This window comes from Petaurus breviceps, unplaced genomic scaffold (assembly GCF_028583685.1).
Source record: "Petaurus breviceps papuanus isolate PSGF00001 unplaced genomic scaffold, PetGlider_PUasm1.0 207, whole genome shotgun sequence".
Lineage (NCBI taxonomy): Eukaryota > Metazoa > Chordata > Mammalia > Diprotodontia > Petauridae > Petaurus > Petaurus breviceps.
This window is the reverse complement of record NW_027185850.1, coordinates 32,855,955-32,882,171: the sequence shown is the minus strand read 5'-3', so window position 1 is coordinate 32,882,171 and position 26,217 is coordinate 32,855,955. Positions and strand designations below refer to the sequence as shown.

The window sequence follows — 26,217 nt, the reverse complement described above, 5'->3', positions numbered from 1 at the left end:
AGTTAGTGACAGTTGAAAAAGTGTAGGGTTACAAAAGAGAGTGAGCATGTACCTAAGAGCCAAAGTCTTAGGCCATTTTAGTTTGTAAAGACACAAATATTCATGTTCTCAGCACCTGTATTATTACTCTGCCTGCTGAAAAATTGAGGCATATTGCTAGTGTAACAGCTTTAGAACCCTGAGGCCATTGCTGTTAGAAACAAAGAACTGGACCCTATTCCTATTTATATTCTATTCACGTTCTTTGGGTTTGGCTTCTCCCATTATGCTCTCTGTCATTTGGACAACTGGAGTGTACAACAGCATCTGAAATCAGAATAGGAGGTATGTCTGTATGCTGGGTACAACTTGGATTGAGATTTTGCTTGTTCTGGGGTACCAAGTCTCCATAGAAAGATATGTTATCCAGAGGCCATCTGATGAAGGTAAATTTCAGGTGTTGCCTTTACATTTTCCACTTTATGGGGTCAATTGCTTTATTTATGAATTGTCCATACAGAGTCTTAAGCCCAGGCTAACTTATTTACACTGTGAAGACATTCCTTTTATATCTTCTCCATTTTATTTATATATATTTATATTTTGTTCATATATGCATTAATTTTATTATGTACCTTATAAAAATAATTACAGAGATACATTTGTTGTTAAAAAAAATATTTCAAAATCAGATAATCTGGGATCAGCTAGGTGGCACAGTGGATAGCCCTGGTGTCAGGAAGGCCTAAGTTCGTATCCAGCCTCAGATATTTGTCACTTAGGCCTGATCGTCTTGCCAAAAAACAAATGATCTCTCTTAGATGATTTGATTTTGAAATTATAACTCTTCTCTAATATTGTAGCTATTTGAGAGTTGATTGAATTCCTTACTTGTTTATGAAGTGCTATACAGAATCCTATAAATAACATTTTCAAATTGAAAAAGAACACATTGGATGCTTTAATTGTTTCATGATACATAAGATTATATTAGAATACAAGTGTAAATACTTGAAAGGGACCAGGATTTGTAATTAGCATTTTTCTGAATTTAGTTAAGATTCTTTTAAACTAGTTTTGTTTAATTAATATTTGTATATAATGTTGGTAATAACTTTTAAAATTAAATTGATAGCCATTTCTTTGCTCATTAGTTAGTGTTTGTGATTATAGTAGGAAGAACAGTGAATTTGGAGCCAGGTGGCTTAGTTATTTCTCAGAATCATAGAAATTTATAGTTGGGCTGAATATAAGAAGCCTGGTCCTGTATAAATAAGTGTCTGAAGTAATTACACTCAGCATCAGTCATGCCTGGTGAGGGAAGCTAAGGACAGGCAGAAGAGCTTCTATTGCTTTAAAACTCTGTTCAGAGAAAAAGGATAAAGGTGTAGGACCTTGGCTTGGGGTGCGAGTGATGATTAACTGGCAATGGAGAAAGCAGAGTGCTCAGCCTTTACTTTACCTTTGTTTTCTTTGCCATTGAGAAGGGCCTTTGTTAAATGACGGAAAAACTTACCCAGCAGGGAGTCGATATCCAAGGACCTAGTAAGAGGGTGATGAGCAGCCGTCAGCTAGCTGAGACTGCCTGGTGTGATTGTCAGCTCATTATCATGATCTTTGAAAAATCCTGGTGATCAGGAGAGGTTACCACGAGATTGGAAAAGGGAAGACGTCTTGATTTAAGAGGGAGTGAGAGAGCTGAAAATTGTGGGTCATTCGCTGAATGTGACTGCTATTTCTTTTTTTTTTTTTTTTAAGCAATTGGGGTTAAGTAACTTGCTCAAGGTTACACGGCCAGTTATTATTTCTGGCTGTGGTGCTGAGTGTGACTGCTATTTCTAGGAATACCCTAGAAAAGTGATGGTTTAGGAACATTGTGAAAAGGAAGTGATAATTACAAAAAAGCAGCATGATTTCCTCCAAAACTAAACTTTTTTTGATAGGATTAATTATTCAACTATTAAATGATGGGGTTGTTGTAGATATAGTTTGCCTAGATTTTATCAAAACTCGATAAAGTAGCTCTTGTCATGTATGTGTAGCAGATGGAGAGAGGTGGATTAGACAGTAATACAAATGCATTCAGAATTTGTTAGATATCTGGACTCAAAGAATAGCTGTTAATGGTTCAGTGTTCAAGTGGCAGCAAGTCTTATTTAACATTTTTATTAATGACTTGAATAATGACATAGATGGGGTATTCATCAAATTTACAGATGGCACAAATTTGGCAGAACTGACTAAAACGTTGGAGAATGCTTGGGGTCTAAAAAGGTTTTAATAAACTAAAGCATTAGGCTGAATCAAAATAAGATGAAATTCCATTTTGAAATAAATGAAAAGTCTCTGGTGCAAAAAATCAACTTCAGAAGTACAATATAGGAAGGTAAAGTCAAAATGGCAGAATGAGATCTAGCCATTTTGCCTTGGCTCCTTCACATCCTCCTCTATAATGACTGATAAAGAGTGCTAGCCTGAATTCCAATTGTAAAAGCCAAGAAAAAGTCAGTGAGTAATTTTTTCCAGCCCAAGGCTGCTTATGAAAACAAGGAGGTCTGTGGAGACTGGCACTGGCCAGGAGAGCACTGCAGTTGAGATGGTGCCAGAGCAGACAGTGGCAGGGAGCAGCCCAGTGCCAGTGAACAGTAAAGGAATTCAACACCCAGGTAGAAAGTAGATGAGACACAAGATCAATAAGAATTCCTAAGAGTTAAAGAAAAACAAATTTAAGAGCAGAAAGTGATTTTTAAAATAAGATGAGAGCAGTGGAAGATAAGTTGGGAAAAGATGAGAGCAATGCAAGAAACTTGGTAAAATTGGTACAGAAATGCTGAAGAAAATAACTCTTTCAAAATCAGCATTGGCCAGATAGTAAAAGGTGCAAAATATATTGAATGAAATAATTCCCAAAGTACCACACAAGGGAACCCTACACATACATTTGTTCTGGAAAAGATCTGGAAATTTTAGAGGACTCTTAAGTTCAGTATGAATCAACAGCCTCACTTTTAAGAAATAGATAGATAGTTCTACTATACTCTGCCCTAGTCAGGAATCTTCTTGAGTAACAATTCCTAAAATGTGGTCTGGGGACTGCCTCCCCCATTCAGGGGATTGGAGAGGCCAAAACTCCTTTTTGTAATAATACTGAAGTAATTTAACTTCTATTATGGTAGGCATCAATAGATAGAGCTCACATTTATTTATATGAGTCCTCAGTAACTTTGAGAGTGTAAAGAGGCCCGTAGATTAAAAAGTTTGAGAACTGTATCCATCTGGAGTATGGGGTTCAGTTCAGGGTACAGGTGTTGTAGAGGATGGTGAGAAGCTGGAAAGCAACTGGTGAAGGGCATTGTATCTATGTCATATGAAGATCAAGTGGAGCAACTAGGCATATTCTCAAGGGAATATTTCAGGGGGCAGGATAACTGTCTTTACACATTTGAAGGTCTTCACGTGGAAGAATTAAGTTGGTTCTTTTTGACTCTGAAGGGCAGAACCAGGACCAGTGGGTTGGAAGCTACTAAGAGGAAAATTTAACCCATATGCCTAACAGTTAAAGTTGTCTGTTCAGAAATGGAGTGGACTGGTTCAAGCAAGAGGTCAGAGGTTCCCCTCAGAGATGTCCACTTGCTTGCAGTTTTATAATGGCACTTCCTTTTGTGTATGGATTTGTAGATTAGAGGGCTTCTGAGGTCCCTCCATTCTGAATTTCTGTGAGTGATTTTGAGAGGTTCTGGGAGATCTTCTGTTATGCCTTGGATACATACTACAGAAAGAAAACAGACCTTCCCATTTTTATCCAATGAAGTCAATAAGGATTTATTAATAATCTGTTGTGTGCTAGACACTGTGATGGGGATACAAAGAAAGACCAAAAAAAATTCCACGCTCACAATTTGTTGGAGAAGACAACATGAAAACAACTACTTAACACACGAGATAGATATAGAACTCATTGGAGAAAATCAACAGAAGGAAGGCACTTACTGAAGGGAACTGGGAATAAAGTATAGAAGGTGGAATTTTAGCTGAGACTTGAGGGAAGCCAGAAGAAAGAGATGAGGAATGTTGGAATTTCAAACATGGAGAGCCACTGAGAATGCAGTCAGGAGATTGAATGTCTTATATGAGAAACAGCAAGGAGGCCAGTGTGACACTGAACTGCGGAGTGTGTCGGTCAGGGGACAAGGTCTAAGAAAACTATCATTCAGAAGAGGAACCAGCTATGAAGGACATTAAAAGCTATACCAAAGAGGGCCTGCACCAGGGACCTGGCTGTGTCAGGAGACACTTTAAGAAGGTAAAACCGACAGGACTTGACAACTGGTTGTACCTAAGGAGTGAGAGAGTGAGGAATTAAGGCTGGTACCTTGTTTTCTTTCTTTTTTTTAAATTAAGTTTTTGCTGATGTTTTCTGTTTCTTTTATCAGCATATTATCCAAAGTATCTCTCCACCCCCTCCAAGAGAGCCATCTCTTATGATAAAGTGTTTCTTAGAGAGGAAAAAATAGCACAATTGATCAGTATGTTGAAGAAGTGCCAAAACATATTTATAACACCTTCTACCTCCATTTCCATTCATATCCTAAATGCATTAATGTTGTCTGTGAAGCTTTTCAGTTTCAGGTAATCAAAGTTATTTGTTTTATCTTTTTTAATTGCTTTTATGGATAACTAGGTGGTGCAGTGGATAGAGTGCCAGCCTGGAATCAGGAAGACTCATCTTCCTGAGTTCAAATATGAGCTCAGATACTTACTAACTGTGACACTGAGCAAGTTACTTTATTTTTTTTATTTAAATTTATTTATTTACTTTTAGTTTATAGCATTCAGTTCCACAATCCCTTGAGTTTCACATTTTTCTCCCCCCACCCGCATGGCAGCATGCAATCAAATATAGGATCTACAAATACCTTCACATTAAACATTAGTCAAATTGTAAAAAAAAGGATTATAAGACTCTAGTTCTTTCTCTGGATGTGGATATCTCTTTCCACCATGAGATTTTTGGAGTTGTCTTCTAACCTTGCATTGCTGAGAAGAGCCCAGTCTATCAAAGTTAGTTGTCACACATATGTTGTGTCTGTAATTATGTACAAAGTTCTCCTGGTTCTGTTTTCACTCAACATAAATTTGTATAAGTCTCTCCAAGTTATTATGAAGTTTGTCTGCTCCTCAATTCTTATAACACAATAGTATTCCATTACATTCATATAATACAACTTGTTTAGCCATTCCTCAGTTGTTGGGCATCCCCTTGATTTCCAATTATTTGCCACAACAAAAAGAGCTGCTATAAATATTTTTGTACATACAGGTCCTTTTCCCACTTCTATGATCTCTTTGGGACACAACCCTAGAAATGGTATTGCTGGGTCAAAGGGTATGCACTTATTTATAACCCTTTGGACATAGTTCCAGATTGCCCTCCAGGATGGTTAGATCATGTCACAACTCCACCAACAATGCATTAGTATTCCAATTTTTCCACATCCTCTCTAGCTTTTATTTTCCTGTTTCCTCATCTTGGCCAATCTGACAGGTTAGATGTGGTACCTCAGAGTTGTTTTGATTTGCATTTCTCTAAATAATAGTGGTTTAGAGCATTTTTTTCATATGCTTATATGTATCTTTAATTTCTACCTCTGAAAATTGCCTGTTCATATCTTTTAACCATTTATCAATTGGGGAATGACTTGTATTCTTATAGATTTGACTCAGTTCTCTGTATATTTTAGAAATGAGGCCTTTATCAGAGACACTGGTTGTAAAAATTCTTTGCCAATTTTCCACTTCCCTCTTAATCTTGGTTACATTAGCTTTAGTACAGCAACTTTTCAATTTAATGTAATCAAAATTATCCATTTTTTTATTTCATAATGCTAACTCCTGTTTGGTCATTAAATCTTCCCTTCTCCATAAATCAGGTAAACTATTCCTTGCTCTCCCAGATTGCTTACACTATCAGCCTTTATTCCTAGATAATGCACCCATTTAGATTTTATTTTGGTATGCGGTATAAGGTTTTGGTCTATTCCTAGTTTCTGCCATACTGTTTTCCAGTTTTCCCAGCAGTTTTTGTCAAATAGTGAGTTCTTATCCCAGAAACTGGGGTCTTTGGGTTTATCAAATAGTAGATTGCTGCTATCATTGACTGCTGTGTCTCATTTACCTAATCTATTCCACTGATCCACTACTCTATTCCTCAGCGAATACCAAGTAGTTTTAATGACAGCTGCTTACAGATCAAAATCTGGAATGGCTAGTCCAACTTTCCCTAACATTTCTTTTCATTATTTCCCTTGATTTTCTGGACCTTTTGTTCTTCCAAATGAATTTTGTTACTATTCTTTCTAGCTCTGTAAAGTAATTTTTTTGGTAGATTGATTCGTATGGCACTAAATATGTAATTTAATTTAGGTAGAATTGTCATTTTTATTATATTAGCTCAACCTAGCCACAGCCAACTGATATTTTTCCAATTAGTTAGATCTGACTTTATTTGTGTGAAAAGTGTTTTGTAATTGTGTTCATGTAGGTCCTGTGTTTGTTTTGACAGGTACATTCCCCGATGTTTTATAATATCTACAGTGGCTTTAAATGGAATATCTCTTTCTATCTCTTGCTGTTGGATTTCGTTAGAAATATATAGGAATGCCAAGGATTTATGTGGATTTATTTTATATCCTGCAACTTTGCCAAATTTATTTATTGTCTCAGGTAGTTTTTTACTTGATTCTCTAGGATTCTCTTAAGTATATCATCATATCATCTGCAAAGAGTGATAGCTTAGTCTCTTCTTTGCCTAATTTGATTCCTTTAATTTCTTTTTCTTCTCTTACTTCTACTGCTAACATTTCTAGACCAAATTGAATAAGAGGGGTGACAGTGGACATCCTTGTTTCACCCTGATCTTATTGGAAATGCTTCTAGCTTATCCCCATTACATATAATACTTGCTGATGGTTTTAGATAAATGCTACTTATTATTTTAAGGAAGACTCCATTTTTTCATATACTATCTAGTGTTTTTAATAGGAATGGATGTTGTATTTTGTCAAAAGCCTTTTCTGCATCTGTTGAGATAATCATATGGTTTCTACTAGTTTTATTGTTATGATCAATTATGCTGATAGTTTTCCTAATGTTGAACCGTCCTTGCATTCCTGGAATAAATCCTACCTGATCAAAGTGTATTATTCTCATGATAAATTGCTGTAGTCTTTTTGCTAATATTTTATTTAAAATTTTTGGATCTATATTCATGAGGGAAATTGGTCTATAATTTTCTTTCTCTGTTTTGTTTTTTCCTGATTTAGGTATCAGTACTTTATTTGTGTCATAAAAAGAATTTGGTAGGACTCCGTCTTCTCCAGTTTTCCCGAATAGTTTGAAAAGTATTGGAAACAAGTGTTCTTTAAATGTTTGATAGAATTCACTAGTAAATCCATCTGGCCCTGGAGATTTTTTCCCAGGGAGTTCATTGATGGCTTGTTCAATTTCTTCTTCTGTGGACAAGTTACTTTAACCTTGCTTACCTCCATTTCCTCACCTGTAAAATAAGTTGGAGAAGGAAATGGCAGATTACTCCAGTATCTTCACCAATAAAAACCCAAATGGGTTCACAAAGAGTTAGACAGGACTGAAAACAACTGAACAACAAATTTGCCTGTATTTCTTGTTTGGTTAAGAAAATATCTTGGGGCGGAGCCAAGATAACAGCGTAGAAGCAGGAAAACTCTGTATGCTCCCTCCATAACCACCTCAAATACCTATAAAAAATGACTCTAAACAAACTTTAGCCATACAGAACCCACAGAGTGACAGAGAGAAACAAAACTCCCACTAAAGGCATCCTGGAAGGCTGACAGGAAGGGTCCGTTGTAGCATGCTGGGAGCGGAGCCCAGCCACATGTGGGCCTGTTGTTTTAGCCTTGGGGAAGCCTCTGACCAACTGCCAGCTGGAGGGACTGCAGGAGAGTGGATCACCAGCAGCTGTGGCAGTTTCCAGAATTATCGACCCATAAGTGCCAAAGACAAAGTGAGAGGTCAGTGCAGTGTGGACTTTGTGGGAACGGGGTCCCGGAGAGCAGTCCAGCCTCTGCTCCAGGAGGGAGAAGAGGCTGAGGTGCAGGGGCCGCCACATAGCTGCTTCAGAGCTCCTGGCCTGCAGATTATAGAGGGACCAAATGACCATCCTGAGGGGTAGTCACTCGTCCTTTAACTTTCTTGGATCTGGATTGTGGTCTAGGGTGGAGGTCCTGGGTTGGATGACCAGGTGCCAGAGCCAGTGGAAGCCTCTGAGAGGGCACCCACCTAATAGCTCCAGCAGCTGCAAAAACACCAGCCATTTGGACAAAGCTCTTCTCTCTGGAAGCAGAGTTCTGCTGTGGTAAAAAGCTCAAAAGTCAAGTAGTTGAGTGGCAACATGAGCAAGCAAAGGAAGCAGAGCAAGCACAGCAGTCCAACTCTGGATTCCTTTTTGGGGGACAAAAAGGATCAAGGCATGGAACAGGAGGAAGAAAATGAAGTCAGAACTCCTGCATCAAAAGCTTCCAAAAAGAATATGAAGTGATTACAGGCCATAGAGGACCTTAAAAGAAGGATTTTCAAAACCAAATAAGAGAAGTGGAGGAAAAATTGGGAAGAGAATGAGAATTATGCAAGAAAATCATGAAGAGAGAATCAACAACCTGACTGAAGAAAATAACACCTTAAAAAAAAAAAGACTAACTCATGACAAAAGAGGCTCAAAAAGACAATGAGGAGAAGAATGCCTTAAAAAGCTGAATTTGCCAGGTGGAAAAAGAATCTCAAAAGCTCACTGAAGAGAATCTTTCCTTCAGAATTAGATTGGAGCAATTGGAAGCTAGTGACTTTATGAGAATCAAGATACAATTAAACAGATCCAAACAAATGAAAAAATAGAAGGCAATGTGGAATATCTCATGGGAAAAACCACTGACCTGGAAAATAGATCCAGGAGAGATAATTTTAAAATTATTGGACTACCTGAAAGCCATGATCAAAAAAAGAACCTAGAAATCATCCTTCAAGAAATTCTCAAGGATTTTCAGAACTATATCAAACAGTAGTGGGGAGAATGGGCATCCTAGCTTCACTTTCCTGTTGATTGCAAAAGGTTCTGGTCTATCTCTATTGTATGTGATGCTTACTTTTGGTTTTAAGTAGATGCCTTTTATGATAGTTTAAAATATCACTGTTTTCCTATAGTTTGCATAATTTTTAGCCTAAAATTGTGCTGTACTTTGTCCCAGGTTTTTTCTGATCATGTGGCTTTGGATATTTTAGTTTTTAGTATCATTAATTCTGTTGATGTTTTCTTAATTTAAATGACACCTAGTTTTCAAACTTAGATGGTGGTGCCCTCAGTGGTAATTGAAGAGTGGGTGTGGGTAGAGTCAAGATGAAGGAGAGAAGTCAGCAACTTTGCTGAGCTCTCCCAGCCCACCTCTCTAAACAGCTTTGAAAAGCACATCAAATTGCATTCTGACAGCAAAAAGTGAGTCATTTTTTCTAGCTCTAAGAAGCTTAGAACAACAGAGAGGTCTGTAGACGCTGGAGTGGAGTCTGGCTGGAAACACTGCCTAATCAAAGTGACGCTGGCTATGGACCTTCACTAGATGATAGGGACAGTAAAGGCACTGGTCACCTGGTCAGAAACAGATTCCTAGGGACCCCCTGCTAGTAATGGGTGCAGGATTGGGTGCTATTTGGCAACTTTCTTGGCAGTTACCCAGTTCCAGATCACAGTTCCAGGGAAGAGAGGAGCAGTTGAGGTTGTAAGGGAGCAGGGGCGTTTTCTGTATAAGGACGAGAGAAGGTTAGGGTTAGTTACTGCCAGGAGGGCAGTGACTAATACTCTTCTCTGGATCACATCACCTTGGAAATAACCAAAAACTTACCCCCAGACCTAACTGTGATAGCAATGGAAGGACATAAAATAGGCCAGACATTGCCCCACCCCTATCTCCAGAGGTAAAGAGTCCAACCCTAACATACTGACCAAAGTCAAGAAATAGGCCAGGAAAATGAATAATAACAATAAATAAAATCTGACCACAAAAACCTACTTAGGTGACAGGGAACCTCAAGACAAACTCAGAAGAAAATGACTTGAAAACATCTACAGCAAAGCTCTCTTTTTTTTTTTTTTTTTGAGGCATTTGGGGTTTATTGATTTGCCTTAGGGTCATACTGCTACTAAGTGTCTGAGGCCAGATTTGAACTCAGGTCCTCCTGACTCCAGGACTGGTGCTGTATTCCCTGCACCATGTAGCTGTCCCTACAAGCAAAGTCTTGACTTTTTTTCTTTAAAGAAAAATGCAGTGTGGACACAAGCCCAACAAGAATTCCTAGAAAAGTCTAAAGAAAGATATTTTAAAAAAACATTTTTTAAAACCAGTTAAGTGGTAGAAGAAAAAATTGGGAAAGAAGTGAGACCACATAAGTATATAAAGTAGCTTAGGAGGCAGGGTACTAGCAGTTTGAAGGATCAGGAAAAGCTTAGTGTAGAAGATGATGCTTGAGCTGACTCTTGAAGGAAACAAGGGACTCTGAGGTAGAAGTGAGGAGAGAGTAAATTCCAGGCATGCGGACAGATGTTGCAAAGAATGGGAGAAGTACTTTGTGAGGAGCAGAGGGAACATCAGTTTGACTTCATCATAAGAGTGCAAAAGTAGAAATAGTACATAATGAAGCTGGAAAGGTATTTTGGGGCCAGGTTGTAAATAGCTTTAAGAGCCAAATGAGAGTTTATATTTTTTTCTAGAAGCAATAGGAAGCTTCTGGAGTTTGAGTTAGAAAAGTGATGTTCAAACCTGCATTTGAGGAAAACACTTTGTCAGCTCTGTGGAAAATGGCCTAAAGGGTGAAAGACTTGTGGCAGGAGAGATCATATAGGCCACAGTTCAGGGCTCTTTTCACTACATACACTGTTACCTCCAGAGCTGGAGAGAGATCACCTTTTGTCGATTAGCTCCTTCATTCCTCTCCAGGCTTCTTTCCCCAGCATATCCCAGAGTCTCCTCATCTTGGGAAAAACCTCCTTCCTCTGATTGGTCATCTACTCCTGAGACCTCCATTTTAAGGAAGAGCCCTAGCTGTCACTGCTTTCTGGACTCTGCTCCTGCCTTTTATTTCCACTGTATTGGCTTGTGGACCCCTTTTCTGACCCAGGGAAGTCATATAACCTTGTAGAACTCTAGGCAATTTTTTTAGATGATGAGTTGTGGAAAAGGAGCAGACCTTCAGACAGAGAAACAGTTTCCTCATCCTAGAGTTTCCCAATCCCCATTTAATTTTGTGTACCTCTTAATATTTATATACCTGCATATATCTTGTCTTCATAGAATGTGAGCTTCTTGAAGGTAGGGAGGACTTAATTTTTGTCTTTGTATCATCACCAGCATCTCACATAATGTTTGAAACATAAGCACTAAATACATTTTCTTGATTAGTTGATTATATTGTTTTCTTAGTTCTATTTATTATTAAAGGAAAAAATTTCTTACTGTAATTTAGCAGTCAAAATCTGTTTAAATGGCATGAAATATGTGTTTGTCATTTTTAGTATAAAATTTGTGTCTCACCCTGCAAAAGTAGACAAATGAAAATGTGGACTTTAGATATCACGACATTACAGATAAAGAGGTTTATAAGAAAATAATTTCACATGATGCAGAAATAATTTACCTTTATTTTCTTCCCTCCCTTTTAGGGCGATTTTATGTGCCAGGTCTCATTATTTTGCAGCAATGCTGAGTGGATGTTGGGCTGAAAGCTCCCAAGAGCACATCACTCTTCAAGGGTAAGCAGAGATTTTGCAGGTCACATGGGAACAGCAGTTGGCAGTTTGACTGCAAATCATTGCAGATAATGCTGCATACAAAGCACTCTTTATGAGTCTTCTTTGACATAATGTTCAGTGTAATAAGGTATCTCATGTAGTAGAATTTTGCAGCATTGGTTATTTCTTTTACTATTTGCAGTACATAGTAGATAGTTCAGTAAATAAAGGTTTGGCCCAGATACACATCTATGCCCATACAACACACTATAGAAACTTGAGGGTGTTTGATATGTCTTTATTTTTTAATCTATATGTTGTCTAAAATGATGCCCTTGTCAGCCTTCTAGAATTGTTTTGAGTTTCCTATTCCACATACTTCACTTAGATTGAATATCACTTAACTTTGATTTTACTAAAAATAATTTAATCCTTTGAAATGCCATTCATAAAGGTTTAAGTGTATAGATTAAGCATTTACTATGTGCTGGGTATGTTCTGGGTGCTGTGCCAAGCCCTGGGCATATAATGAAAGGCAAAAGACAATTCTTGCCTTCAAGGAGCTTATAACCTAATGGGGGAGACAAACTACAAACAAATATATACAAAGCAAGCTAGATAGATAGCATTACAGGCAGTTAAAGTGGGTGGAGTTGGGAGACGAGTGTCTTGGGCAAGGGACGGAAAGGAAGCCATTGTTACTGGATCACAAGAGTACATGGTGACTGTGGGGGGAGAGAGTATAAAGTATATGAAGATTGGAGAGGTAGGAGGGGCCAGATTATGAATTACTTTGAATGCCTAATAGAGTATTTTATATTAGATATTGGAGGTAATAAAGACTCACTGACTATTACTGGGTAGGAGGTTATCATGGTTAGACCTGAGAAGGAGTTAGGAGGAGAACCAGGGGAGAATACCTGTCAAGAAAGGACAATCTACAAAATCAGTGGCTGAAGAGAGGTCAAGAAGGATAACAGTTAAGAAAAGGTCATTAGATTTGGTCATTGAAAGATCACCAGTAACTTTGGAGGGAGTTCTGTTGAATGATGTGGTTAGGAGCCAGACTGTAGAGAATGAAGAGGGTGCAAGGAGAGGAAGGAGAAGCACCGGGAGTAGTTTAGCCACCAGAGGAAGGAGAGATGGGATTACAGCGAGGATGGGCAGATGAAGGGAGGACAGTTGAGGGATGTGGCAACATGAGCCTGTTGTAGGTAGGAGGAAAGAAGCCATTAGAGGCTGAGAGATTGAAGGTGAGTGAGAGAGAGGATAATAGAGGGGGCAGTCTGCTGGGGAAGACCTAGTGAATGGGACGTAACATTAGCGTATGTAATATTTCCCTCCTGTTGTCACCCTCTTTACCAAGAGGAGGGAAGTGTCTGATCATGTAGAGACTTTTTAGATGACTAGTCTGTCAAATAATTGCCATACTCTGCTGAGATAAATCATTTAATAGCTATTTGACTACAAATTTACAGGCCTTAACTTCTGGGAAGCTCTTATTAGGGTATAGAATTCCTTGACCATCTAGCACTGTCTTCTTTGCAGCACTTCCTGTATATGGACTATGGTCCTAAGTGTCTATAATTGAATTTCAATATAAATTGCGTTTTAAATCTTGCCATTTTAGCTATTTAAGGGTTATTTCATCATTGGAGAGGTCTTTGTCAGTAGGTGTTACACTGTAGGTGTTCATGTTTTTCTAAACAGATATAAAATACAGATGACTTACTCTGTAATAATGAAAATGCTGCTTAGTGAAACATCTGTCAAGACAGCAGGGAAACCATTTCTTGCTGTTTTTATAGCATCCAGTGTATTAATACATAGAATGAACTGTCTGTTGATTTTGCTCCTTACTGTGCTAAAACCGTGTTTTTCTTTGTTTAGTCATTATCTGTTGCTTAAGCATGAGCCTGTTTAAAGAATCAGTTCTCTGAGTTGTATGCCTCATTTTTATTAATGCTAATAGGAAAAACTCCTTAGGATCTGAAAGAAGCTAATATGTGATGTTCTTTATTTTAGTAATTGTTTTGAAGTTTTATGCAGAAAACACAACTGTATCTTAATTATTAGATCTGACTTTTTCATTTAGATATTACAAAGGTGGTAGTAATTTTTAATCAGTGTGTAGTTGTAAGATGGTTCTATTGTCTAGCTCTAAAAATCTATGGTTCTATATATTTTCATCTTTCCTCCTTCCCCTCCTGGCTTGGGAAAATGCTTACCAGTCCATTGATTGATTCATTCCTTTGCTGCTCACAAATATTTGTTGAGTATTAATAAGAACGCTAACAATAGGAGACATTTTTATAATGTCTTAAAATTTGTAAAGTTATTAACAAACATCTCATTTGATTCTGAAAACAACCCTGTGAATTAGGTGCTACAGATATTGTCAGTCCCATATTACAGAGGAGGAAACTAAGGCTCAGATTATGTAAATTACTTATCTGTGGTCATACAGTTAGTGTCATGTATAGGATCTGAATCCAGGTCTTCCTTATGCTAAACCTAGCGCTGTTGAAACTTTCATGTTGAATAGCCCCCTACAGGGAGGAAGTAGTATTGCTACTACATAAGGGGAAGATACTGTTCCACACCGTTAATGAATTAATAATCATTTATTAAGTACCTACTATATGCCGTAGTCTGTGGTATACACTAGGAATACAAAAGCTAAAAACATTCCCTGCCCTCAAGGAGCATGCATTATATCAAGGAAGATAACATACAGATATATGTAAAATACAGATCCTGTATTACTTGACTACAGCCAAATAACCAAATGAATGCCCCTTAAATTACACGTCACTATTACTCATTGTCCTTTCAACTCTTAACCAGTGGATATAACTAATGCTTTCACCTCCCCTTACTGTTCATTTTCCCACATCCTGTGATAAGAAAGTGTGTTACTGCCTGGTGTCTGTACTGTGCCTAACAGAAGCAAGGAGACATCCCCAGCCCAGTCAAAAGATGCTCCATGTATCCTTTTACAGCCCATCCCTTGCAGTTATCTCTGAAAAGGAAAGTTTCTTTCCTAAACATCAGTCCTCTCACATTGACAACACTCTCCTTTGGTGAATCAGTTCACCTCTATACTCCACTCTTGAGTCTCCTCCTCAGCCCATGTTCTCTCACCATTCTTACCTTGTCCAGGGCTAACCCTGGACTGCTTCCTCCATCATCTGCCTTCATTCCTACAACTTTGTTCCATGGCCTCACTGGGCCCCCTATAGCAGTCTGTGTCTGACACACAACAGATACTTCATTAAATGCTGAATGAGCTCTCTATTCTAGACCTTTCTGAATGCCAGAGGTGGTGGGGATGGTGGTGATAACAGCAATAGTAATACCAGCCATTAAAGATTTGCAGAGTGCTTCACAGATGTTATCTCATTTTATCCTCAGCTCTAGGAGGTAGGTCCCTCTCTTATCTTCATTTTATAAATGAAGAAACTGAGCATAGAGAAGTTAAATGCCTTGTCTAGGGTCCCAGAGCTCATCATTGTCTGAAGCTAAATTGAATCTCAGTTCTTCCTGTCTCTCACTCTACCCACTACACCACCAGCGTCCCAGGTCACCGTATTCTCAGGTAAGGACTTTGACTTCACTAAAAAAAACTGAGGCCAGTCGCAGAGAGCTCTCCCTTTCTCCCTCCTCCTTCTTCCATGTCTCTCAGATAGCTTCCCTCACTATCTCTTCCTTCACCCATCACTCAGATGAAAGGACAGCCCTTCTTAACTCTTGGTCCATCCTATCTTCTCTAGCAGATTGCTTCCTCTGTCATTCACATTCTTTCTGTCATTAATCTCTGCTAATCTACTGACTCCTTCCCTGATAACCTACAAACAGCCATTTCTCCCTCAGTCTTAATAAACTCATTTGGTCCAGTCATTCCTTTTGCTTGTCTTCTCCTTTGTAGTGTAGTTCCTCCACTTTTTCTTCTCTCACCATTTTTTAAACCATTTCCAGTCTGGCTTCTGACATCATTCAGCAGAGATTGCTCTCTCCAAAGTTCCCAGTGATCTCCTAATTGCCAAGTATGATGGCTTCTTCTCAGTCTTCATCCTTTTTGACCTCTCTGTAGCTTCCCAATGTTAGTTACCCTCTTCTCCTGGACAATCTTTCCTCTCTAAGTTTTTGTGATCTTGGTCTTTGCATTCTTCTACCCACCCCACTGCTCCTTTATAGACTCTGATCTTTATCCAGGCCATGACCACTAACTGTGCATGTACATGTAATGGTAATGAAATTTGAAGATCCCTTTGTATTGGAAAACTGACAGGTACTTAGCACCTAGTTTCAAATTAAGCCTCTGTAAAGAAACAGGAGGTATGAACCCCTGTTGCTGATGTAACAGGAAGGAGCTAATACCTCTATAAGGAAGAGCACAAGCTGGACAGACAGAACTTCTTGGGATAAGCATTGTAGAAGCAGGGCAGCTGCTGCTGGGGAGGGAGAGAGAATTTCTCTCAGCGAGCATCTGTTGCTGGGCTGCTACTGCTGGACTGAAGACTGAACTGAGAAGAGAAATGAGAACCGAGAACTGACACAGACTCGAACTTGTGGTGGCAAGACTTCCAAGGGCCAGTTGGAGCTGTCAAAGACTGAGGAAGCAGGACTGTGGTGCCGGTATTTTGTACAAATGTCATTGAGGCTTTGTCATTGTTGTGGCTTCGTTAAGCCTTGTCTACCCAGGAACAGAAATTGTGAAGGATTTGAGATGGACTGGACACTGTGAGCTCCAATGTGGAGCAGGAACTGCACAGAGAGCTAGACAAGGAACTGGGAGCTATCTGCCTTTGAACCCAGGTGACAGTTTGGTGGATTCATGTAGGAGCTACCTGCCTCAAGTCAAGATGAAAAGACCTCTCTGTGGATACTGAGTAGTGACTGAGGAAATTGTGATTTACTTGTGACCTAGAGGTGGATGGCTTTTATACTTTCCACTACCCCTTAAGAGGGTGCCGAGTAGTGACTGATGAAATTGTAATTTAATTGCACCTCATGGGTGGAAGGCTTATACTTTGTGTCCCTTAAGGAGGCCTCCTTAAGGATAATTGAATGATTGAATTACTAAATGATTGTACTTTGTTGAATACTGTGTGACCACTTTGGTGAAAACTATGTGGCCATTTTAGTGATAAGTTATTGAGTTGTGACATTGGTGAGTGCTGTATTTTGATTTTCTGTGATAATCTGTAACATTCTGAATGCTGTACCTTGATTTTCTGTGAATGTTTTGCTCTGACTTGTTATTGAATAGAGAGTTCGCTATACTGTGTAATCAGAACCTTGAAAGCTGTTCACAGCAGTCGTCCTTTGGAACACTGCTCACACGTGGCTTTACAGTACCCCAAGAGTCTGCTCTGAGGCCTCCCCTCTATTCAGTCTATGCCAGGGGTTCTTAATATGGGGTGCATGAACCCACCCTTCAAGGAGTCCCTTGGATAGATTTCAGGGAGTCCTTGAACTTGAATGAGAAAAAATTATTTCCTTGTTTTCACTAACCTTTTACTGAAATTTAGTGCTAATTTCCTTCAGTAATGAATGTGACAACCAAAGTAGTATTAGCAATGCCTGTGATTTTTTTTCACCAATAGAAATCACAGGTATTTTAAATAAGTTTTAGTTGCAAATAAATAAATCAAGACTTCAGAATTGAGCATATTGACTTAAAAAGCCACCCATTGGTGCAGCTCTGGCTTCCACCTTCCCCAATCCATCTAAAAAGGGGACTCTGAACAAACTTTGGAGCTGCAGAACCCACAAAATGACACAGAGAAGCTAACCTCCCATTGAGGACAGCCCGGCAGGCCGGCAGGAATTGGCCAGCACAGCGCTCCAGGAGCTGAGCACAGACCAGCTTGAGACAGAGCTTTTAGCCCCAGGTCGGGCCTGACCAGCCCCCAGCCAGAGGGACTCCAGATCACCAGCAGCTGTGGCCGTTTCCAGATTTATCAACACATAGATGCAAAGGACAAAGTGAGAGGTCAGTGCAGTGTGGACTTTGGGACCAATAGTTGGGAGACCATCGGCTTTTGCCCCCAGGGCAAGAAGCTGCTAAGACGCCCAGCACAGCTAGCACCATGTGGCAGCTTCAGCTCCTGGCCTGCAGAGTGTGGGGGGACCAAGGGACCAGTCTGAGAGGTAATCGCTCTTGCTTTAACCTGATTGGTTCTGGATTGCAGTCTAGGATGGAGGTCCTGGGGTGTGTGACCAGCTTGCCAGAGTGTGTGGAGGCTTCAGAGAGGGCACCCAATTAATACCTCTGGCAGCTGACAAAACCCCAGAGTCTGGGACAAAAGCTCCCCTGTCTGGTGGCAGAGTCCTACTGTGGCAAAAAGCCCAGGGGTCAAGTGACTGAGGGGCAACATGACCAGGCAAAGGAAACAAAGCAGACAGAAGATTCCAACATTAGACTCCTATTTTGAGGACAAAAAGGAGCAAAGCCTGGAACAGGAGGAAGACAGTGAAGTCAGAACTCCTGCACCAAAAGCTTCAAAGGAAAATATGAGCTGGTTACAGGCTATAGAGGACCTTAAGAAGCAGATAAGAGAAGTGGAGGAAAAATTGGGGAGAGAAATGAGAACGATGCAAGAAAATTATGAAATGAGAGTCAACAGCCTGACTGAGGAAAATCACACCGTAAAAAACAATCTAACTCAATTGGCAAAAGAGGCTGAAAAAGGCAATGAGGAGAGGAATGCCTTAAAAAGCCAAATTTGCCAGATGGAAAAAGAATCTCAAAAGCTCAATGAGGAGAATCATTCCCTCAGATTTAGAATGGAGCAAAGGGAAGCTAGTGACTTTATGAGAAATTGAGATGATGTTAAACAGATCCAAACAAATGAAAGAATAGAAGGCAATGTGAAATATCTCATGGGAAAAACCACTGACCTGGAAAATAGATCCAGGAGAGATAATTTAAAAATTATTGGACTACCTGAAAGCCATGATCAAAGTAAGAACCTAGAAATCATCCTTCAAGAAATTCTCAAGGAAAATTGCCCTGATGTTTTAGAACCAGAAGGCAAAATAGAGGTTGAAAGAATCCACAGATCACCTCCTGAAAAAGATCCCAAAAAGAAAACTCCTAGGAATATTATAGCCAGGTTCTGGAATTCCCAGATCAAGGAGAGAATATTACAAGCATCCAGGAAGAAACAATTTGAATATTGTGGAAACACAATCAGGATAACAGGATCTGGCAGCTTCTACACTGAGGGATTGAAGGGCCTGGAATATGATATTCCGGAGGACAGAGGAGCTGGGATCACCTACCCAGCAAAACTGAGTATCATGTTTCAGGGGGAAATATGGTCATTCAGTGGAATAGTGGACTTTCAAGCATTCTAGATGAAAAAACCAGAGTTGAATAGAAAATTTGACATTCAGATACAAGAAGCAAAAGAAGCATGAGAACGTAAACAGGGAAAAGAAATCATAAGGAGCTTATCAAAGTTGAACTATTAACATTCCTACTTGGAAAAATGATAATTGTAACTGATGAAACTTTTCTCAGTATGAAAATAGTTGAAGGGAATAGAAATATATTTATATATGTCTATATCGGAGGGTATATGGGCATATGAATACATAAATGAATGTGTGTATATATATATTTACAGGTATACATAGATAGAGGGCACAGGACCAAGTTAATAGGAAGAGATGATACTTAAAAGGTGAAATTGAGAGGTGAAAGAGGAATATAATGAGAAGAGAAGGAGAGAGACAGAATGGGGTATAGTTATATAGTTATCTCATATAGCAGAGGCAAGGGAAAATGGTTACAATGGAGGGGAAGAATAGGAAGGCAAAAGGGAATGGGTCAACCTTATTCTCATTGAATTTGGCTCAGGAAGGGAATGACATACACACTAAATAGTGTATCTCACCCTACAGGAAAATAGGGGGGAAGGGGATGAGAGGGGGGATGATGGAGGGCAGGCTGGGGGGGAGGGAAGTTGGAAGCACTCACTTTTGAAAAGGGACAGGATCAAAGTAGAGAATAGAACAAGTGGGAGGTGGGATAGGAGGGAGGGAAATATAGTCAGTCTTTTACAATATATCTTCTTTGTTAATGTTTTGCATTAGCTACACATGTACAACCTGAACTGCTTATCTTCCCAGTAAGGGTGGGTGACAAGGGAGGAAGGAAATGAATCTGGAATTCAAAGTTTTAAAATCAAATGTTCAAAATTATATATATACATATATATGTGTATATATATACACTATTATTAATACTATTTTACATGTAATTGGGAAAGAAGATATACGGGCACTGGGGCATAGAGATCCACCATGCCCTATTGGAAAAGTCGAAAGGGGTATGGTAGAAGTTATGGGAGAGAGCAGATTGGAGGAGGGGATATCCTGTGGGATTGCTATTTTGGGGTGGTGTGTAGGGGAAAAACGGGGAGAATTTGTAACTCAAAATCTGGCGGAAATTAATGATGTAAATTAGAAGTTAGTAAAACATTTGAAAAATGAAAAAATAAAGAAATAAAAAGCCACCCATTAACATAAAAAAAAAAGACCAGAATTACTGAAGCTATTAGATTGATTACATGTGATCACAGCCCTCCTATCTACAGACACTCACACAACTTAACTGAGCAAACTCAGGCACGTGATAGTGTTCAGCCCCCAGTGTCACCACGTTTTCACATTGGTGACCCAGACATCTTTATTGCTTTCCAGTATTCCTTATCTATGATTGTATGTTGATCTTTCATGGAAGGAGGTAAGTTGCTTTCATTGTTTAAGTTTTAGAAAACTTGTCTGTTAAAATGAGAATTCTTAAATCTCCCTGTGACTTTGTGTCGTAGAAAGCAGAACTTCAGGTATAGACAAGTTCACACCTGTCTGATAGCTGAGATAACTATTGAAATGTGTTATTTAAAGTAACTTATTGCTAGCATGACTCACATACAGTGTTGTAATTTCTGTAAGTAGAGAGCTTCTTTCTTTTGTCTTTTTCTTTATATTCCCTTTTTGTAGAGTGTTACAAAGTAAAATCCCACACACAAGATATATTGTGCAAGTAATATTTATGTATTACTATTCCATGAAAACAATATCTTCATAAAAAAAATGTTGATGATATCAGAAATCAGAAAGAACCAGTATTTCTAGGAAGTCATAGGAAGCCAGGCAATTCCCACTTGCAACAGTAACCAAATTCCAGGGAGAAAGTGATTCTTGAGCTACTGCCATGTCTATTGTAGTAGATTAAAGGCCAATAAAAATGTAAAAACTTGGGTTAAATTGTTAAAATCTGCTTTATTTTATTTATCATAAAGTTTTCAAATATCTTACACTATACCTCACATATATAATTTATTCCTGTATAGATTTATCAAACAGTTATTAAAACTATACAAAAATATTGAGGTTGAAGAAATCAATTGAATCAGACTTTTTTTTAGCTGTTTTTTACAGACACTAGGTTGAAATATCGAAGAAAATGGAAGTATGATGAAAACTATGTTATATAGTTTCACTTGCACTAATGAATGTTAGTGAACACAAAAACCAGTGTTTCCCCAAGGGAAAAATTCTTGTGAATAAATGGCATCTGTCCATCCTGAAGATCCCAGCTCTTTTCATGCTAAGAAAGCTCAGTTTGAAGAGATTGGGGCCCTTCCACCGCTGGATCTGCCATTTCACACAAAAAAACTTTTCTTAAAGCATCCTGTGAAGTTGTGCACTGTATTGTCAGACAAAAGAATCCCACAATAGTGGAGAGGCTCTGGTAAAGCAATATCCATTAGGAATGGTTGAGCAGGCTTGTGGACTAGAACAGAGGTGGGGGGAATAAAGTAGTTCCATTGTTCGATGATGTAATACTTCCTAGAATACGAGAATTTCTTTGAACATTTTTGAAGTAGATAATTGAGAAATTGGCAGGCTTGTCGTTCCTTTTCAGTGCAACTGGATGAAATGGCAGGCTTCTTTCAGTGTAGCCAGTTCCTTGTTTATGTTCACTATATGCATTCTGATGTTGTCAGATAAAAATTCATATTTAATTAATCCCTTTTGGAAAGAACAAAAGCCATCAACATTTTGGAAATGGTAAAAACAAACAAAAAAATAGCTGTTATTTAAATTTGCCAAATTGAAGTCTTACTGAAAAGAAGAGTATCCTACTTTTTTGCATAGCTGGAGCTCCTCAAATGCTTGGTAATAATACATCTGGTTTTGCTACTTGAATGAAAAAGGCTCCTCACATCACCATCACTCATTGCTTTTTATCAGACAAGAGCTGGAAACAAAGATTCTCCCAACAAACCTCGAAAGTTTTGTCAATAGACATAAAGTTCCATCAACTTTATCAGAAGCAAGTTTAAAAGATTTTATCAAGAAATGGGAACAAAATACAAAATACCACACAGATATTTGTTGGATTTCAAAAGAATGATTTTTGGAGTACTTATTTGCATCAAAAGGAGAAGTCCCCCCCCTTTTTTGTCTTTATTAATTTGTTTGTTTACTTTTAGTTTACAAGATTCGGTTCCACAATCCCTTGAGTTACAAATTTTCTCCCCTTCCCTCTCCCCCACCCCCAATCCCTAAGGCAGCATGCAATCAAGTATAGGATCTACAAATACTTACACATTAGACATTAGTCAGTTTGTAAAGGAGGATTGTAACCTATGGAATGAACAATGGAGAAGAAACAAAACTAAACAAGAAAAAGAAAGAGAGCAGGTAGTTTGCTTCAGTCTGTATTCAAATTCTGTTCTTTCTAGTTCTATCTCTTTCCATCATGAGTCTTTTGATGTTGTCTTATAATCTTGTATTGCTGAGAAGAGTCCAGTCTATCAAAGTTGGTCATCACACATACGTTATGTCTGTAATTGTGTACAAAGTTCTCCTGGTTCTGCTCTTCTCACTCAGCATCAATTTATATAAATCTCTCCAAGTTATTATGAAGTCTGTCTGTTCCTCATTTCTCATAGCACAATTTAATTACATTCATATACCACAACTTGTTTAGCCATTTCCCAATTGATGGGCATCCTCTTAATTTCCAATTCTTTGCCACTACAAAAAGAGCTTTAATGAATATTTTTGTACATATGGGTCTTCCTCCCTCTTCTATTATCTCTTCGGGATACCACCCTAGAAGTGGGTATTACTATGCTTGTGGACTAGACTATGCCCTTTTGGCATAGTTCGAGATTGCTTTCCAGAATGGTTGGATCAGTTCACAACTCCACCAGCAATGCATTAGTGTTCAAATTTTTCCACATCCTCTCCAGTATTTATCATTTTCCTGTTTTGTCATCTTAGCCAATCTGACAGGTGAGATGTGGTACCTCAGAGTTGATTTGCATTTCTCTAATCAATAGTGATTTAGAGCATTTTTTCATATGCTTATAGGTATCTTTAATTTCTACCTCTGAAAATTGCCTGTTCATATTCTTTGACTATTTATCAATTGGGGAATGACTTGTATTCTTATAGATTTGACTTAGTTCTCTGTATATTTTAGAAATGAGACCTTTATCCAAGACACTGGTTATAAAAATTCTTTCCCAACTTTCCACTTCTCTCTTAATCTTGGCCACATTGGCTTTGTTTTTACAGAAACTTTTCAATTTAATGTAATCAGGATTATCCATTTTGCATTTTATAATGCTCTCTAACTCTTATTTGGTCATAAAGTCTTCTCTTCTCCATAAATCTGACAAGTAAACTATTCCTTGCTTTGCAAGATTGCTTATAGTATCAGACTTTATGCCTAGATAGTGCACCCATTTAGACTTGACTGTGGTGTACGGTGTTAGATAATGGTCTATGCCCAGTTTCTGCCACCTAGATCCAGTTTTCCCAGCAGTTTTTGTCAAATAGTGAGTTCTTATCCCAAAAACTGGGGTCTTTGGGTTTATCAAACAGTAGATTACTATAGTCATTGGCTGCTGAGTCTTGTGTACCCAATCTATTCCATTGATCCACTGGTCTATTCCTTAGCCAGTACCAAGTAGTTTTGATGACTGCTGCTTTATAATACAGATCAAAATCTGGCATGGCAAGGCCACCTTCCCTAATGTTTCTTTTCATTAATTCCCTTGATATTCTGGACCTTTTGTTCTTCAAATGAATTTTGTTACTATTTTTTCTAGCTCTGTAAAGTAATTTTTTGGTAGATTAATTCATATGGCACTAAATATATAATTTAATTTAGGTGAGAATTGTCATTTTTATTATATTAGCTCAACCCAGCCACAAGCAACTGAAGATTTTCCAGTTAGTTAGATCTGACTTTATTTGTGTGAAAAGTGTTTTGTAGTTGTGTTCATATAGATCCTGGGTTTGTTTTGGCAGGTACATTCCCCGATGTTTTATAATATCTACAGTAACTTTAAATGGGATTTCTCTTTCTATCTCTTGCTATTGGATTTCGTTAGAAATATATAGGAATGAGGGGCAGCCAGGTAGCACAGTGAGTAAGAGCACCGGCTCCAGTGTCGGGAAGACGTGGGGATCGAATCCGGGCTCCGACACTTAGCACCCACCCAGAAACACCTGGCTGTGTAACCTTGAGCAAGTTACTTAACCCCAATTGCTCATAAAAAAAAAAGAAATATATAGGAATACCAAGGATTTATGTGGGTTTATTTTATATCCTGCAACTTTGCCAAATTTATTTATTGTCTCGGGTAGTTTTTTACTTGATTTTCTAGGATTCTCTTAAGTATATCATCTACAAAGAGTGATATCTTAGTCTTTTCTTGCCTAATTTGATTCCTTCAATTTCTTTTTCTTTTGCTTCTACTGCTAACATTTCTAGGACCAAATTGAATAAGAGGGGTGACAGTGGACATCCTTGTTTCACCCCAGATCTTATTGGAAATGCTTCTAATTTATCTCCATTACATATAATACTTGCTGATGGCTTTAAATAGATGCTACCTTTTATTTTAAGAAAAACTCCATTTATTCCTATACTTTGAGTGTTTTTAATAGGAATGGATGTTGTATTTTTTCAAAAGCCTTTTCTGCATCTATTGAGATAATCATATGGTTTCTGCTAGTATTATTGTTGATATGATCAATTATACTGATGGTTTTCCTAATACTGAACCATCCTTGCATTCCTGGAATAAATCTTTCCTAATCAAAGTGTATTATTCTTGTGATAAGTTGCTATAGTCTTTTTGCTAATATTTTATTTAAAATTTTTGGATCTATATTCATGAGGGAAATTGGTCTATAATTTTCTCTCTCTGTTTTGTCTCTTCCTGATTTAGGTATCAGTACCATATTTGTGTCATAAAAAGAATTTGGTAGGACCCCCCCCTCCCTTTTTTAAGGGAAAAAAACCTCCACTTTTGGAGCACTTTGGAAGAAAGGATTTTACCAAGTGGTTGGCTTGCCTGGAGAATATATCTAACCATATAATTGAAATAAATGTTTTAATTCACGGTCCTAAAGTCACCACTGTAGACCCAACTGGAAAGAGAAGTCAAGATGGATGGTGATTGGGAAAATTCCTTGAAACTTAGTAATTAACTTGTAACTTTGGAAAGAGCAGTTTCAGTTGAATGACATCAGAAACTAAATTGGAGAGGGTTTAAAAAAGAGAGAAGTAGAGCCACCTGTTATAGATAGCCTTCTCAAAGTGCAGAAAAGGTATAGGATGATAACCCAGGAAGGGACTTTGAGCATAAAGGAGACATGGACAGGTTTGCAGCTGTTAGGAAAGGGAGAGATTGAAGATAAATGAGAGGATGGGGATGACAGAGGGTACATACAGTCCATTTAAAGTGATGGGATTGGAATGAGATCACTTGTGTGGATGGAATGATTAACCTTGAGAAGGTGTAGGGCCATCTCTTCCAGAGTGATGGGTGAGGGAGATAGTGACAAAAGATATGAGTGATATGAGAGGAGGCAGAGGGAAAAGAGGGAGTTCTCAGCAAATGGCCTCAATCTCTTCAGTAAGATATCAGACAGAGTTCTTAGCTGAGAGGGTGGAGGGCTGGGGTTTGAGGAGGGATGAAAAGATTTGGAAGAGCCACTGTGGAGAGTTGGATAGTGAGTTGTTAAGGGAGGTATATGAGGATTGCCTAGCTGCAGTAAGGGCCCCAAGTAACTTGAGGTCATGTAACCTCTAAATTTGTAGCGGACCCAATCAGAGAGTTGTGTGATTTTCTCCTCTTTTGTTCAGTGGTATGTGTATAGGAGCAAAGACAGCGGATGGTTCTAAAGACAGATGGAGTGTTCTAAAGCTTGACAGGGCACAGCTAACGATATAATAAGGGCACTAGGGACTTGAGAGGAGCCCATAGTAAAGTTAAACTGGTTCACCAAGAGATTAAGATGAGGAAAAGAGGAGAGAGTGAGTGGTTAGGGCAAATAAGGTGGCCTGGGAGAGAATTGAGATTAGAGGTCATGGAGTGGAC

The 26,217-nt window shown here is 38.5% G+C and overlaps 1 protein-coding gene across 3 annotated transcripts in view; it reads left to right on the top strand.

The window, feature by feature from the left end:
- Nucleotides 1-26,217, top strand: part of LOC138165087 (BTB/POZ domain-containing protein 8-like) — a 121,072-nt gene that overhangs the window by 33,073 nt on the left and 61,782 nt on the right. For 2 of the 3 annotated variants that reach the window (XM_069093234.1, XM_069093231.1), the window contains exon 5: nt 11,723-11,812. In XM_069093234.1, the coding sequence (XP_068949335.1) occupies nt 11,723-11,812 (90 nt within the window). Of the gene's footprint in view, nt 1-11,722; nt 11,813-20,408; nt 20,550-26,217 lie in introns of those variants that run through there. The other variant, XM_069093232.1, reaches the window with a different exon arrangement.